The 17906-nt window shown below is 41.9% G+C and overlaps 2 protein-coding genes across 4 annotated transcripts in view; both read left to right on the top strand.

Annotated features, from left to right (window-relative positions):
• The window catches only part of LOC109889775 (sorbin and SH3 domain-containing protein 1-like), an 88162-nt gene that overhangs the window by 967 nt on the left and 69289 nt on the right, over positions 1-17906 (top strand). Inside the window, exon 1 of one of the 3 annotated variants that reach the window (XM_031823343.1) lies at positions 6312-6378. The exons of the other annotated variants lie outside the window; for them this stretch is intronic. The gene's annotated coding sequence lies outside the window, so the exon portion shown is untranslated. Of the gene's footprint in view, positions 1-6311; positions 6379-17906 lie in introns of those variants that run through there. 3 annotated transcript variants of the gene reach the window in all.
• Positions 14776-17100, top strand: LOC109889777 (tripartite motif-containing protein 35-like). Its single transcript, XM_020481486.2, has one exon. The coding sequence runs from the start codon at positions 15062-15064 to the stop codon at positions 16484-16486; it is 1425 nt and encodes a 474-aa protein (XP_020337075.1). The 5' UTR covers positions 14776-15061; the 3' UTR covers positions 16487-17100.

Here is a 17906-nt window from a genome sequence, read left to right as displayed (position 1 = left end):
CACTATAGGGTTGTAAAAATAGAGTATTCTAAATATTGGAACTAAGGAATAAAACGTTGTGTTTTTTTGTTGTTGCAGGGAACGCTACAAGCCGCGTGCACATTATTGAACACACCGTCACTTGAACTCTTTCCAAATTATTTTACTCTTGATTAGTTCACAATATTGAGGATTTTATTTCTCCCGTAATAGCAGAAATAACATATGGCAACATGGTATGTAGGTAAATACATGAATGACGTCATTGGTGTGTATGGGCTGTAATGCACATAATACGGCACTGATAGGTAACCCCATTCAACTTTTGTAGGTACAGTACAGTATAATAACGTGTGGATGGTTGTCTACTTACAAACTAGCATCTCAAAATGTGAGTGTGGGAAAATTGAATCCAGAGCTCCTAAATTCCCATTGTTATTATCTTCTCTTTGCGTTGCATTCCCCTGTACAGTATAGGCCTACCTGGTTCTCCGTGTAATCTGTGTGGATGTGTAAAAATGACACAATGAATAACATAAGGCTGTCTGGAAGTCCATACTGTGCTCTGAAGTTGGACTTAATAGGATTGCTGCATCACTCAGTGAATGAGCTGCAGTATTAAACAGGCAAAATCAAGAAACAAACAATAGACTACTCGTGGTCACCAAATGGGAGATGAGAACCTCAACCTTTGGACACCGTTCCTTGATAATATATATGTATTTATTTTTTACAATTTATGAAGATTCTGGATTATGATATTTTTTTGATTATCGTCACAAACCCACACTTCACCCATAGAGACGAAAGCAACTGAATGCCCCATAGGGACTGAATGTACAATAGTTATTGACACACTGAATGGCTACCTCCATGTTCCTGACAGTTTCTTTGACAAACAGGCAGGCTTCCTGATTAAGTGCATGTGACATGTACTTTCACACAACGGGGAGGGGCATGGAGGCGCTCACTAACCACTGAATGACTGACCTCAGGATTGACCTGTGACCTCTCGCAGGAGGGAGAGCATGACAACACTGCCTCACTCACGTGTCTACACGATAGTGTTTTCATGTCAACATCTACACCCATTCAGCCCATGTGTACCATGACTCTGCCCTGTCCTGCAAGACCAATTTGAGTACTCCTGTCAACCAGTAAAACCTTGAGTCCAGGGGGATAGGTCCGTTCAGGACTGCAGCTGTAAACCATGCTACCATGTGAGCCAGCACACCTTTCAGACAACCGAGCATACATCAGCACTATATACAATGGAGGACTGTTGTCTATTGTCTAAGGAACTCTCTCTTTACCAGAAACATTTAACATGAACATGACATACTGATCAACATGCTGAATGGGTGACACATTCTGTAACAGTTGGCGAAGGATCTATAGTGCTAAGAAACCCCATGTGCTCTGTCGTTTAGAATGAACGCTTCCCCCCCCCCCCACATACCGTATTAATGAACTCTCTTTAAACCTTCACGTCCGACCTGTCCTCTTAGTCTTTATCAGGCGTCGCTCAAACGTTGGTGCTAACGTTTTTACATCCAAAATATTTCCTCATGTATGGCCATATTCTGTCTCAGTGTTCCTATGCTGACATGTCCAATGGCACAGGTGCATTGCAAACTCAAATGTCACCCCATAACATGTGAACAGCACGCAATTGTATGCACCAACTGCCGTAAGTCGCTCTGGATAAGAGCATCTGATAAACTACTAAAGAGGAAAATGGAAATGTAAGTACACGGAACAGTTATTTCTTTGAGAGAATTGTCTATGGCTTGTTGTTTCTGTCTTCCCAGGCGGATGATTAACGTCTTCTCAGGCTGATGATTAACGTCTTCTCAGGCTGATGATTAACGTCTTCTCGGGCTGATGATTAACGTCTTCCAAGGCGGATGATTAACGTCTTCTCAGGCTGATGATTAACGTCTTCTCAGGCGGATGATTAACGTCTTCTCAGGCTGATGATTAACGTCTTCTCAGGCTGATGATTAACGTCTTCTCAGGCTGATGATTAACGTCTTCCCAGGCGGATGATTAACGTCTTCTCAGGCTGATGATTAATTATTTGTGTTGAGTGGTAAATATTTGATCAAACCTTTAGAATCATGTTACTTGGAACCCTTTGAAGCGAGAAGAACAACCACGAGACACGAATCAAAACTGAATTTCAGATGTCTCAAGAGGTGCTTTATATGTCCATTATAAGGTTATTTAACATCTTTAGGATCTTAGTCATAAACCAAAGCCAGTTTATGGTAGGCTATAGCTAGACAGGTTTTATTAGTCTCTAAATGCATTTATCCAACTTGCATGTATTTTTTCAGTACAACTGGAAACCAAGGCAGGGTTAAAGCCAGCATATTAATCTAGGAGTTGTTGTCAATTATTATGCATCAAATACCCAAATCAAGAGCTTTTGTTATGTGATATTGCTTGATGGCATATGATTTGTTTACAGATCCTAGACAGTACCAGATAATGAATGCATTTGAAAACAACATTCTCTTTATTCTAAATAACTGATGGTTCTCTGGGCAGGCCCGATGTTTCTGCCAGACACACCAGAAAGGTTTCTGTTTCCATTCTGTGTTAATGTTACTGCACGTTGCCTAGCAACCTCCCCCCCCCCCCCCCCCCCCCTTTTCTCCATCTGCTCCAATTGGCCAAAGTGGATAGTGCTACATGAAGTGTTGTGCTTTGGCTTTTCGAGGTCTGAGCACACAAAGAGAAGCCCACCAATGGAAGTGAGTAAACAAGAAAGTGAATAGAGAATTTATGGTTTGGTGATTGATTTCTTGTCGCCCTCTCGCTGGCACTGCAAGCTGTGGTGGAAAAACCAGGGGAAAACAAAACACTTGCTGACAGCTGTTTCGACAAAAGCATCTAGTCTTGCTATATGCCCCACTCTGCACCATGCAGGCACGGTAGAATATCAAATTCAAATGTAAAAGCCAAGCATTTTTTTATTTATATTTTTTATTTTACCGTTATTTTACCGTTATTTTACCAGGTAAGTTGACTGAGAACACATTCTCATTTACAGCAACGACCTGGGGAATAGTTACAGGGGAGAGAATGAGCCAATTGTATGTACAAAACATTAGGAACACCTGCTCTTTCCATGACAGACTGACCAGAGGAATCCAGGTTCAAATCATGATCCCTTATGGTCACTTGTTAACTCCACTTCAATCAGTGTAGATGAAAGGGAGGACACAGGTTAAGAAGGATTTTTAAGCCTTGAGACAATTGAGACATGGATTGTGTATGTGTGCCATTCAGAAGATGAATGGGCAAGACAAAATATATAAGTTCCTTTGAAAGGGGTATGGTAGTAGGTGCCAGGTACACTGGTTTGAGCGTGTCAAGAACTGCAATACTGCTGGGTTTTTCACGCTCAACAGTTTCCTGTGTGTATCAAAAATGGTCTACCACCCAAAGGACACCCAGCCAACTTAACACAACTGTGGGAAGCATTGGAGTCAACATGGGCCAGAATCCCTTTGGAACACTTTCGACAGCTTGTAGAGTCCATGCCCCAACGAGTTGAAGTTGTTCTGAGGGCATTTCACACCGGTTGACCTCCTCCTTCTCTGCAGCAACCCCAGCAGCTGTGCAGAGCCCAACTGAGTGATCCGAGACAACAGCATCAATGTAACAGTCTTGCTTCCGTCCCTCTTCTTGTCCTAACCTGGTCTTGAACCAGGGACCCTCTGAACAAGCATCGTTAGCTATCGCTCGAAAAAAAGCCGGGGTTCTTGCAGGGCAAGGGAAACAACTGCTTCAAGGTCTCAGAGCGAGTGATGTCACCGATTGAAATTCTGCTAGCACGCACAGCTAACTAGCTAGCCATTTCACACCAGTTACATATAGTACTGTCGTGATGAAGCTGAGTGCCTGCTTATCCAAGTGAAAGATAAAGCTATCATTCTTGGAGCTGACAGATAATAGGCTATCAGTGCCCTTTAGTGCTTGTGTCACGGTAAGAGGATAGACAGACATGGGGTGGCACACTTAAAACCGTGCAGATATCGAGACATTTTTAGAGACCTACTTTTGTTACTTTTGTCTATGTACTTGAAATGACTGGATTGTCGATTGCTTTAAAAAAAAAATATTGTAGATATGTGTAGCTACTGTATCCTATGACAAAATAATCAAGTTGTCAGGTCACACAACCACTCAGGGAGTCATAACAGGTAGGACACTCAACAGTACGTAAGCCTGCATTTAATTTCTGAGTCAAAACACCACACTGAAATAAGGAGAAACTTTCAACACTCTCTCAGGACATAACCTGAAAATTAATCAACGCGCATATAAACATGTTAGGGTTCCCCATTGTCTAAGCCAACAAGAATCCACCTTAGGTCGTGGCTTGTCCTCTGGCGCTCTTCCAGTTACAGAATGATCGAATCTTATACTCTATGTCAGTCAAATGGCATCTGATCTATATCTATATTGTATGTTTTAAAAAAGAATAATCCCGGTTTCATATTTGTACTGTTTTGTACTTTTTACCAGGTGCCTAACAATAAGTATAATTGTTTATCCTCTCTCTGTCTGTGATTCTTGGTGTATTCTCTACCAAGAGATCTTGGAGGACAGCCTAGAGTCCTTGTGAGGCAACCGTATCGTCCTTGGTAAACTTTCAGCTCAGTGACATTCTTATTACACTGGCTCTAAAAGCTGAGCTGTCAGTTTGTGCTCAGACTGGCTCTCTAAAAATGTCCATATGAGACATTGTGTCCATGTGATGAGCCAGCGCCTTCCCCAGGACCTTCACACGTGCCAAGCCCACTCTATCCTCAGGCTCTGGTCATTGTCAATGCCCAATAACTGTCAGGGCTTTTCATGGCCATGCTAGCTAGCCGCAGCACCAACAACAACGACCCTCCATTCTCAGAAGCACTAACCTTTCATTAGCCAGGTCAACACACTGGGTGGATGTTTTTCCTCCTGTGAAAAGAGTGACACCTCACTTGTTTTTCACTTTATCTTGTAAGAACTTGTCGGATTATCAGAATACTCCAGTCCAGTATGTATGTATTGGCCATATTTTCTGTCTCGACAATTACTTATGTTCTTTCCTGAAACACTAGAAACCCAGAAAACTAGAATGTTTTAAAAATGGCATGCATTTCCTTTTATATTGCAGTTGTTTATTAAAACTGCTAGCCCCTGAACATCCAACGGCTCTTGTGTGGAATGTGTAGAACCCTCGGGCTCACAGCCAGTATGGAAACTGTTCATGGAAGAGAGGGGTCCTCACAATTAGAGGACTAAGCTGTTTCTCTGGCCCGGGCCTTTTCGAGCCATGTTTGGAGATGTTTGGTGAGATCCACGCTCAGCACTGGACAGCTTCTTTCCTCTCTGCCATTTGTTGAGAAAGAAAAAGTCAAACTATTTTGCGTAACAGCTCCCGCTATTTTTCTCTGGAGTACACCAGACCTAGTGGTGAGAGCTATTTTATATATGAACACAGCTCACTTGAAGTCTCAGAATTAGAGTAGGGTTCCCTGGCTGTGTGAGGTTTATCATAGTTCAGCAATTTTTTTTTAAGCAAGCAGAGAGCAGTTCTCGAACATGTGGAGCATAAGGGATTGCTACAGCTCACAATCGCTGTTCTCATTCACTGGCAGTGACACTGAGTTACACGAGTTGAAATTAGACCATTTTACTGACAAAATATACACTTAGGGAAATGTTTTCCACCATACCAGTATCATATTCCTCTCATTTGTCTTTTTCTTTGGCTTTCTTTGTTTTTATCGGATAGTGTTTACATCTCTTCTCATGCTTCTGAGATAGACAGTTGGAAGCTGGAGGGATTTTTTTTTTACAAAGCACATACGACTGTCAACCATGCAGGTTTGAAGTTCCACGAAGACCATAATTACATTTCAGTATGTCATTGTTATGCATACATGTTGTTAATGAACATAGTGAAATGGATTGACTGACCAATGTACGTTATCAACACAGTAAGAGAGCTTGTGAGTCAAGCCCCAGGGTTGTCCTGTAGCTAATTCCAGACATCTTGTAATGTCCAGTCTATTCTGCATGGACTGGGTTTGGATAGGGGGGGGCGAATGTTTTGATATGATCTGCTGCAGTTGTTGAGTGGGTGCCACATTCCCAGGAGGCATGTGGTGACAAGTCCATCTGGGCACGCCTTGTGCTGAAAGCAACCAGAACCCCAGACTCCCTTGTTGGTCTGAGGGTGAAGGGCCCAGTCCATATCACCTCGCCCAGTTAGTCTCAGAAGTCAGAAGACTGAGGAGAAAGAGATCAAATAGAGGGTCTGTCTAGAGTCGTAGGCTTGTTGACTATCTGAGAGAGCTTCCTACTCCAGGCTTGTTTATCTGGTTTACAAAGAATCTTGTAAGTAAAGTGTGATCTATAATGTGATGTATAGAGTGAATTTAGTGTCTAATGGGAAGTGAATTAGAGGATGTGTTTTTCCTGTATGTATACATATTACATTCACAGTAAAATGTTGTGTTGGACTCCTCAAATATTACACATGCCTCAGAACAAACAACTTGCTCTGGCTTTGAGGTGATCCTTGATTTTGAAGCTGTGCTGAAGGGAAGGCTACATTTCTGTAGCCATCTGTGTTGTGGAGCCTCAGCTGATGCATATCTAAAATGAATATGCATTTCTCTGTTAGTCCTGAATCACACATTAGGGAGAGTGAGCTTTCTTTTTTTTTTAAATGTACACTTACAGTTGAAGTCAGAAGTTTACATACACGTCAGTAGGAGTCATTAAACTCATTTTTCAATCACTCCACAAATTTCTTATTAACCCATTTGGGATGGGGGGCAGTATTTTCACATTTGGATGAAAAGCGTGCCCAGAGTAAACTGCCTGCTACTCAGGCCCAGTTGCTAATATCTGCATATTATTAGTAGATTTGGATAGAAACCACTCTGAAGTTTCTAAACTGTTTGAATAATGTTTGTGAGTATAACAGAACTCATATGGCAGGCGAAAACCTGAGAAAAATCCAACCAGGAAGCGGGAAATCTGAGGTTTGTAGTTTTTCCACTCATTGCCTATCGAATATACAGTGTCTATGGGGTCATATTGCCCTTCCTAAGGATTCCACTAGATGTCAACAGTCTTTAGAACCTTGTTTGATGCTTCTACTGTGAAGGAGGGGGGAATGGGAGGTCTGCCAGAGTGGCATGAGCTGGTCACACGCATTTGAGAGATAGCTCTGTTCCATTACATTTCTACAGACAAAGGAATTCTCCGGTTGAAACACTATTGAAGATTTATACCTTCAAACTCAGTGGTTTTTTGCTTGACATCATGAGAAAATCAAAAGAAATCAGCCAAGACCTCAATCCTATAGAAAATTTGTGGGCCGAACTGAAAAAGCATGTACGAGCAAGGAGGCCTATAAACCTGACTCAGTTATACCAGCTCTGTCAGGAGGAATGGGCCAAAATTCACCCAACTTATTGTGGGAAGCTTGTGGAAGGCTACCCAAAACGTTTGACCCAAGTTAAACAATTTAAAGGCAATGCTACCAAAAACAAATTGAGTGTATGTCAAATTCTGACCCACTGGGAATGTGATGAAAGAAATAAAAGCTGAAATAAATAATTCTCTCTTGTTATTCTGACATTTCACATTCTTAAAATAATGTGGTGATCCTAACTGACTTAAGACAGGGAATTTTTACTAGGATTAAATGTCAGGAAGTGTAGAAAACGGAGTTTAAATGTACAGTTGAAGTCAGAAGTATACATACACTTCGATTGTAGTCATTAAAACTCGTTTTTCAACCACTCCACAAATCTCTTGTTAACAAACTATAGTTTTGGCAAGTCGGTTAGGACATCTACACATGACATCTACGCAAGACACATTTTTCCAACAATTGTTTGCAGATGGATTATTTCACCTATAATTCACTGTATCACAATTCCAGTGGGTCAGAAGTTTACATACACTAAGTTGACTGCCTTTAAACAGCTTGGAAAATTCCCCAAAATTATGTCATGGATTTAAAGCTTCTGATAGGCTAATTAACATCATTTGAGTCTATTGGAGTTGTACCTGTGGATGTATTTCAAGGCCTACCTTCAAACTCAGTGCCTCTTTGCTTGACATAATGGGAAAATCAAAAGAAATCAGCCAAAAGAATTGTAGACCTCCACAAGTCTGGTTCATCCTTGGGATCAATTTCCAAACACCTGAAGGTACCACATTTATCTGTACAAACAATAGTACGCAAGTATAAACACCTTGGGACCACGCAGCTGTCATACCGCTCAGGAAGGAGACACGTTCTGTCTCCTAGAGATGAACGTACTTTGCTGCGAAAAGTGCAAATCAATCCCAGAACAACAGCAAAGGACCTTGTGAAGATGCTGGAGGAAACAGGTGCAAAGTATCTATATCCACAGTAAAACAAGTCCTATATCGAGATAACCTGAAAGGCCGCTCAAGGAAGAAGCCACTGCTCCAAAACTGCCATAAAAAAGCCAGACTACGGTTTGCAACTGCACATGGGGACAAAGATCGTACTTTTTGGAGAAATGTCCTCTGGTCTGATGAAACGAAAATGGAACTGCCATCATGACCATCGTTATGTTTAGAGGAAAAAGGGGGAGGCTTGCAAGCCAAAGAACACCATCCCAACCATGAAGCATAGGGGTGGCAGCGTCATGTTGTGGGGGTCCTTTTCTGCAGGAGAGACTGGTGCACTTCACAAAATAGATGTCATCATGAGGGGGAATATATGGATATATTGAAGCAACATCTCAACACATCAGTCAGGAGTTAAAGCTTGGTCGCAAATGGGTCTTCCAAATGGACAATGACCCCAAGCATACTTCCAAAGTTGTGGCAAAATAGCTTAAGGACAACAAGTCAAGGTATTGGAGTGGCAAACACAAAGCCCTGACCTCAATCCTATAGAAAATGTGTGGGCAGAACTGAAAAAGCATGTGCGAGGAAGGAGGCCTACAAACCTGACTCAATTACACCAGCTCTGTCAGGGGGAATGGGCCAAAATTCACCCAACTTATTGTGGGAAGCTTGTGGAAGGCTACCCAATACTTTTATTTTGAAGGCAAACCGCAAATTCCACTATTGTGCTTAATCCTTATTGTGGCTAGCTTCACAACCCATAACCCGGTCCGGCCTAGCCTCACTAGCCGGATGAAGCTAGCTGGCTGCTTATAACGTTAGATTTGGGCAACAGGATTAAGTTGCTGACTAGCTATTTATTTTCATGAACTGAAGTTCAATTTCAATAGGCAAATAACAAGTGGCAACCTAGCTAATACTTACTCACAAGGATTCCTAAATCATCGCTAAGATATTGAAAATGACTGCAGGTTTTACTGGTCATTGTTTTCAGGCTGGTTATATTGGTGCCATCTATGTACCAAACCAGAAGTCGCAGTCGAACAAACAATGCTTTATTACCAACGCGGTATTGTAAACACATAGTTCGTTGCCGGTGTTTGCTTGTTTGTAGACTGTTTTGTCCAGCTTTGACAGTGCTACTGTATCTTCTTTGACATACATACTATGGAATGCCGTTTGGGTCTTTATGTCGTGAAGCTAATAGCAGCTATTACTTTGTAAATCCGGTAGGGCAGCATCTGAAAAATAGCGCACTTGGTAGTGTGTATCGGTGCTCGACCAGTCGGTGAACGCCAACATCACCCACGCCAACATCACCCACGACAGAGAGCAGTTGATTGTCAAGGGCAATGAAAGCCATTATCTTGGCTTTAATGGATTTCGCTTTTGAGTTGACCGGCTGAAATCTTCTTACTCTTTCAAAATGACTGCTCGACTTGTTGACTGCTTCATCCACACAGCAGACATTGTGGGCTAGGTTAGGAATGCTGTATTGCACGTGTAGCGTGAAATGTTACATTATGTCATGTACCTACGTTATATAGGTATGCACAGTAGCATTGACATCGGTTTTTAACATCAGTGTTAAACTAGACATCGGGCCGATACCGATGTTGTCATTTTTAGCTAATATCGTCCGATTCTGATATATCGTGCATCTCTACTAAACAGTCCATGAATTGCACTATAACGGTGACAAACGGTGCCCACAAACAGTTAGGGCCTACATAAAGCTGTCCCAACAGCACCACCAAGTCAGAACAGTCGGCTAAATTATGAGTGGAAAATAGACCAAATTATTAGGTTGAGGCACAGGGATGTAACCCAGACAAAAGAACGAGGTTAAACCTCTAATAAATACACGGGACAAGACCTGTAATAACAATACTCGGGACGAGACCCGTAATAAGAAGTGCACAACAATGCACGGGACGGGACCCGTAATTACGAGTACACAATACATGCAGCACGAAAGCCGAAACAACAAAGCACAGGTACTCACAAGACCAATGGACATGGGAAGAATAACCAACCCTAAACTGAGACAGTGAGAATGGCCCGTCCGACGCCGTCACAACTTCGGCAGCTGCAACTGGCCTGTCCTACGATGACGCGACTTCGGTAGCTGCAACTGGCGCTGACCGGCCTGAGTCTCTGTGTTTGTCCCCGAGGCCGGTGTTGTTCAGCTGCCAGTGCATAGCGTCAGGAAGTGGATTCTGTCATGGATTCCCCCGGTCCTGCTGTTCATTCCATGGACCAGTTCTGGAGGTCTATGTCACCGGACTCTAGGCGTCACTGAACTGTCTCATTACGCACACCTGATTCCAATTCCCCTGATTAGTAATTGTATATGTGCCCTCTGTTCACCACTGTCTTGTCCGTGATTGTTCCCATGGTCTTGTGAGTACCTGTGCTTTGTTGTTTCGGCTTTCGTGCTGCGTGTATTGTGTACTCGTTATTACGGGTCTCATCCCATGTATTTATTAAAGGTTTAACCTCTGTCTTTTGTTTGGGTTACATCCCTGTGTTTTTGTATACGTGTTTGTTTTGGGCTTCGTCCCCGTGCCTTTCATGGCATGTTGTATTTTTGGGTGGAGTATTAAAAACTCCCTATTACGTATTCCTGCGCCGGCCTCCAATCATTTATACAAGGTGACAGCAGCAGTTTGTGGACTTTGTGTGATAAAACAAAGGTGTGGTTGAATTTATTCTGTGTCTTCTTATTGTCTCGACCTTTAGGCCAATGTTTCATGTCGCAAGGCATATGAATTAACAGGTTAAAGAGCAAACACCATTATCAATCACAACACAGGTTGTAATATGGCTTTTTGGGGGGGGGGGGGGGGAACTTGGCTTCCCCAGTGATTTCTACCCATGCACTGCTATTGATCAAAGCTAGATCAATGTCTGCAAGATCACATAATGATAGTATTGTACATAACTGCATTACTGCATTATTGACTGTATGTTTGTTTTTACTCCATGTGTAACTCTGTGTCGTTTTATCTGTCGAACTGCTTTGCTTTATCTTGGCCAGGTCGCAATTGTAAATGAGAACTTGTTCTCAACTTGCCTACCTGGTTAAATAAAGGTAAAATAAATAAAAATAAAATAAATAACCAAATATAGTATAATGTTACTGTAAGACAAAAAACACCAAATTTTAGGATGATTGTGCGAATGGTCGCATTTTTCTCCTACGCTACCAAAACCCAACAAGTTAAGTTATAGTCGGATGTACGTGATGCAGATGGTATACACTGTCCAACAAAATGTGTACTGTACTTGCAGGTTCCTGCTTGACAATGCAACAGTAAGAAATAAAAGATCATACTAAGTAAATGGCTCAGTAGAACAGAATAAACATGTTAGCAGTATAATATAGGAAGGCACAATTTATAGTCCAATTTTTACCAATGTATTGGGGAAGGAGGGGATGAGGGGCAAGTGTTTAAATTGTGCAGTATTTAGCAATCATAAATCAAGTCTGGTAGCAGCAGTTGTGTGTGTGTGTGTGAGAGTTCATGTGTTCTAAGTCACAGAGAGTAAATGCAGGTCATCAGTCCAGATCAAGTGTTCAGCAGTCTGATGATTTGTACATAAACTGTCTCGGAGCCTGTTGGTATCAGACCTAATATCAACATCTTGTGGCTGGGGTGTGTGGGGTTCTTGACGATGCTGCGGGCCTTCCTAAGGCACCGTTTTTTTAGTAGTTTTACTGGGCCACCACCCGCTGGAGGGCCTTGCGGTCATGGATGGAGAAATTCAGTGTGCTCCACTAGGCAAAATATATGCTTTGATTGAAACAAAACAGGTATGCTACAGTTTGTTAACACCATCTGCAAAGAAATGTATATAATTCAAAACACTGTACTTTCGAAACACTGTACACAACTCAAGATTTAAATGCACGTTCCCATGAATCTGCCTATTTATTGACACAATACAACATATCACACTCAACCAACAAACAAAAAAACACAACATTTAAACACGATGACACAACATTGTTCGATCTCATCCTGGGCCCGTTTTCCCAAAAGCATCTTAAGGCTAAAATGCTTAAGGTCATCATTCGAACCATTGAGACTTAAGATGCTTTAGGGAAACCGGGCCCTGGTCAAAATAGGTTTCAGACACAAAGGCCCATTTCTATACTCTTCCTTATTTTCTTTGCCAGTCACAATTTCATCCCAAAAAAACAAGAATGTTGCACAAATGAGAGGGCTGCAAGGAAATATCAAAAACAACAAAATAAATAGGTAAACAGCAATAATATCATTAGTGATAGAGTAATGGAAATTAAATGCCAGCAGTTCAATTTCAAATTATGTACATGATTACTGTACATATTGATTGGTATTTATAAACAGAATTGGTATTAATTACATAATATAAATTACATATTTCCCCCGTTTTTAATCACTTCAAGACTCTAAGTACTGTGATGTTTTTGTCTCGTGTGAGATTCAAATGCTCAGAAACGCATAAACTATATACACAAAAGTATGTGGACAACCCTTCAAATGAGTGGATTTGGCTTTTTCATTCACAGCCGTTGACAGTTGTATATTTTAAAAAATCATTCAATCCTCATAGACAAATATTGGCAGTAGAATGGCCTGTACTTAAGAGCTCAGTGACTTTCAACGTAGCACAGTCATAGGATGCCACTTTTCCAACAAGTCACTTCATCAAATTTCAGCCCTGCTAGAGCTGCCCCGGTCAACTGTAACTGCTGTTATTGTGAAGTGGAAACATCTAGGAGCAACAACGGCTCAGCCGTGAAGGCCACACAAGCTCACAGAACGGGACCGCTGAGTGCTGCCAAGTGTAGCGCATAAAACATCTCTGTACTCGGTTGCAACACTCACTACCAAGTTCCAAACTGCCTCAAGAAGCAACTTCAGCACAATAACTGTTAGTCTAGAGCTTCATGAAATGAGTTTCCATGGCCAAGCAGGTGGAAGAATGTTACATATGCCTCTAGGAAGAGGGACCACCACAACACCTTGCTACAACTCAACTACCCGTGGAGTGAAAGAGGTATGGGACTGTAGGTGCGAGTACGGATGACAAAGGCAGAGAGTGGTACCGTATGGGGAAAAAGGGGCTGGACAGAACCAAAGCAAAGAATATCAAAGCCCCCCCTCTCCTACCTTACCTGCCTACCCACTACTTACTTAACTTAGCACCACCCAGTGCGCTAACCAAAATACAGGGGGTGGTCCACCCAGGTCTTAACTAGTGTGCATAAACAGTGAATACTACGAGTAATGTATGCCCGCAGGCCTCTTGTCTAGGCACTACCTAGGTGCCTTCCCTTTCCCCCCTGGGAACAAATGAAACAGAACAATACAAATGTCATTAAACAATTTCAAGAATCAAAACACAGTTCTATTGGCACACAAATGCCTCAAATCAGCAGCTACAAAAATATTTAACAAAACCTGTCTCTGAGCAAAAACCAACATAGGACATATGTCCATCGCTCTCCTAACAACAACCAACACAGGCGCTCACCCTCATCTCTCTTCTCTCGGCAATCATCTGTCTTCTGAGCAATAGAACACTGGCTTATATAGCTTCAGAAGGAGTTGGTAATTGAAGACAGCTGTTCCTGACGAGAGGGTGGGGTCAGTTCCAATTAGCAATGGCCGACCATCAGCTGCTTAGGGGAATTCAGGAAGCCATCCTGAAACACACAAATACACAAATCACAACACAGAAACTGGGGAATGTAACAAAGAACTTGACTGGCCTGCACAGAGCCCTGACCTCAACCCCATCGAACACCTTTGAGATGAATTGGAATGCCGATTACGAGCCAGGCCTAATCGCCCAACATCAGTGCCCAACCTCACTAATGCTCTTATGTTTGAATGGAAGCAAGTTCCCGCAGCAATGTTCCAACATCTAGTGGAAGGACTTCCCAGAAGAGTGGAGGCTGTTATAGAAGCAAAGGGGGGACAAACTCCATATTAATGCCTATGATTTTGGAATGAGATGTTCGACGAGCATGGTAGCTAAGGAATTATTAGCAACGTTACCTGCTTAGCTATGCTATTCTAAATCTCTTAAAAAGCACTTGAACGCAATCATGTTGTATAAACGACTTCACCAACTGGGAAATACGAGATTCCAAAGAGCATTTGAAGGCAGCATATGACTGCCATTGATGACATATTTTTAATGGTATACCATGATATTGTAGTGGCAACCTTGTGTTGTGTAATTGTAAATTGGAGCTAGAGTTTTGTTAATGTCCTGTATTGAAGAGAGAGCTTGTTCTATTTCTGCAATTTTATAACACACACACACACGTACACACACGTGAGATGTATGCAGACTCCTACTTTGCAGAGAGCTCCACCCCTGTATTATCTGTCAACCAGGAAGTAGTAGAGTTCACAACGGAACCACACTGTAGCATGTAGCTATTCAGTAATGCTCGCAACATTCGGTCTAAATTATTTATTTGCCTTATCTATGGACTTATAATTGTTGGAAATAATCAACATTCAAATAACCATTAAAGATGGTTGAAGAAACAGCATAATCTACTATACATTGTGATTTCCAAGTTCGACAGACCTCACTGCTGTATGTTTTCAAAAGTGAAAGTAAACCTCAATTCCAGAAGCCATCACAGAAGAGAGACAGTGGTGGTGAGAAAATGGCATCTAAACCTTCCCTCCCAGAGGAGGATCTCTGCTGTACTGTGTGCTGTGACATCTTCAGGGATCCCGTTTTCCTGTCATGTACCCACAGCGTCTGCAAAGCCTGTCTGAAGGAATTCTGGAAACAGAAGGGATCTCGAGAATGTCCAATGTGCCGGAAAAGATTGTCAATGGATAACCCCCCATGTAACCTAGCTTTAAAGAACCTGTGTGATGCCTACTTACAGGAGAAAGGTCAGAGATTTTCAGCAGGGCCAGATGTGCATTGCAGTCTGCACAGTGAGAAACTCAAACTGTTCTGTCTGGATGATAAGCAGTCAATTTGTGTAGTGTGCCGGGATTCAAAGAACCATAAAAAGCATGACTGCATCCCCATAGATGAAGCTGCACTGGATCATAAGGAGGAAGTTAAGACGGCATTGAAGCCCCTAAAGGATATGCTGGAGGTCTTAAATGAAGTTAAACTGACCTGTGATCAAACAGCAGAGCACATTAAGACACAGGCCCAGCACACAGAGAAGCAGATTAAGGAGGAGTTTGGGAAGCTTCACCAGTTTCTACAGGATGAAGAGGAAGCCAGGATTGCTGCACTGAGGAAGGAAGAGAAGCAAAAGAGTCAGACGATGACAAAAAAGATTGAAGAGATGAGCAGGGAGATATCATCACTTTCTGACACAATCAGAGCCATAGAGAAAGAGCTGGGAGCCGACGATATCTCATTCCTGCAGAACTTCAAGGCCACAGTCAAAAAAGCAAAGTGCACCCTGTCAATTCCGGAGAAGGTTTCAGAATCACTGATCCACGTGGCAAAGTACCTAGGCAACCTGCAGTTCAGAGTCTGGGAGAAGATGCAGGAAATAGTTCAATACGCTCCTGTGATTCTGGACCCCAACACTGCCCATCCGCATCTCATCCTGTCCGAGGATCTGATGAGTGTGACATACACCAAAGACGCACGGCAGCTTCCTGAAAACCCAGAGAGGTATGATGACCTCTTTGTGGTCCTGGGCTCTAAGGGCTTCAACTCGGGGACACATAGTTGGGACATTGAGGTTGGAGGAAATAAAGCCTGGGCTCTGGGTGTAGCTTTAGAGTCTGTCCAGAGGAAGCAAACGATTGGCTTTAGACATGGGTCCTCTGGTGTGCAGTGTAAAGATGGGGAATATACTACCCATTCCTTATCGGACGAATGTACTCCATCCACTCCCTTCAAAGTGAGAAAGCCCCAGAGAATCAGAATGCAGCTGAACTGGAAAAAGGGAGAGCTTTCAGTTGTTGACCCAGTTGATAACACAGAACTTCACAGATTCACACATCCTTTCAAAGAGAGAGTTTTTCCATACATGTCTACTTTACGTTTTAATCCTCTGAGGATCTTGCCAGGGAAGGTCTCTATATCAATTGGTTCCGCCTCTGTCTAAACCAGGTGTTAACACGCTGTAAGTCTGTAAAATATAATCTTATTCGGTAATGGACAGCACTTATAGCTACTGAAGTCTTTGTGAATACACGCCTTGATATTATAGTTTTTTCTACATGAGTGTTTTTTTAAAGGGGGGGACATGGGTTCATGGTAGGCCTGTAAAAATCATTGAATTTTAAAGGGAAAGCATCAAGTATCATTATCCCATGGGGAAATGTGGGACTTAAGAATGCTATAGCATCCAGAGACCCAATAGCTGAAGAAATACGAACAACATCATGATTTACCTCCGGTAAGGGTGGGGTCCTGCTAGTGTACATATGTTGCATTACTTTTGCCGTTATCGGTGGGGATTTACATTAGCTGTGTGTTGTAGGACGTACATTGTAGATTTGACATCATGACATTGTGACAGTGTGAGGCATTGTTCAAGCCAATTTGACCTATTCACAGTAATACCTATGGTATGCTGGTATTAATATTACCTTTAATTGTTTTTTATTCATTATTTACTTCTTATATATATATATAACAAATCTGTCCATACTTTGTTTAGCACGTGATGTTTGTGTCCCAATAAACAGTGACTTCCTAAAGAATTTAAATAATAAACAGAGCTCTGTGTTTTCATTCTCTTACAAGAGGCAGTAAGAGTTGGCAATGGTTTTTAATAGATTAATGTTGATGGGAAATGTAGAGATTAATGAGTGATCATTGGCAACCCGTCATTCAGGGCAGATGGGGCACAGCTTTTAAGCTGTTTTGCATGTTATTTTGACATTAATACATGTCACATATCAGTTTGCAAACAATGTAAAAAAATATATAATAATAATAATTGCTTTCTTGAGTAAGGCAACTCCAAAACACAGGTGTTTCAGCCTAGCTCAGTACTTTCTGTGTTGATGGGGTAGCCATCAGAAAATACAGAGTGTAGGCGTTGGTAATGTTCTCTAGTTGCGCCGTGATTGGCTCAGTGTTCTGTCACTCATAGGGACACAACATCACCGCCAAATCTAAGGGTAGAGCAAAAATATTCAAGCCCCTTGGGTGCTGACATGGAGTTACATTAGAAGTGCCCATTCAAGAAAGCTTAAGGTCATTGGCCACAGATAAAATGACGTCAAATCACATTATACAGTGCCTTCAGAAAGTATTCAGACCCCTTGACTTTTTCCACATTTTGTTATGTTACAGCCTTATTCTAAAATGGATTAAAGTAAAACAAATCCTCAACAATTTTCAAACAATACTCCATAATGACGAAGCAAAAACAGTTTTTAAATTTTTAATTTTTGGACAATTTATAAAAAATAAAAAGCAGAAATACCTTAAGTATTCAGACCCTTTGAAAAGAGACTCGAAATGGAGCATCCTGTGTCCATTGATCATCCTTGAGATGTTTGTACAATTTTATT

This window comes from Oncorhynchus kisutch, linkage group LG4 (assembly GCF_002021735.2).
Source record: "Oncorhynchus kisutch isolate 150728-3 linkage group LG4, Okis_V2, whole genome shotgun sequence".
Classification (NCBI taxonomy): domain Eukaryota; kingdom Metazoa; phylum Chordata; class Actinopteri; order Salmoniformes; family Salmonidae; genus Oncorhynchus; species Oncorhynchus kisutch.
Note: the sequence above shows the minus strand (reverse complement) of the source record. Positions and strands in the feature narration are given on the sequence as shown.

Bases quoted from the DNA above. Each gene is read 5' to 3' on its own strand.
- LOC109889777 (XM_020481486.2), top strand. From the start codon at position 15,062: ATGGCATCTAAACCTTCCCTCCCAGAGGAGGATCTCTGCTGTACTGTG.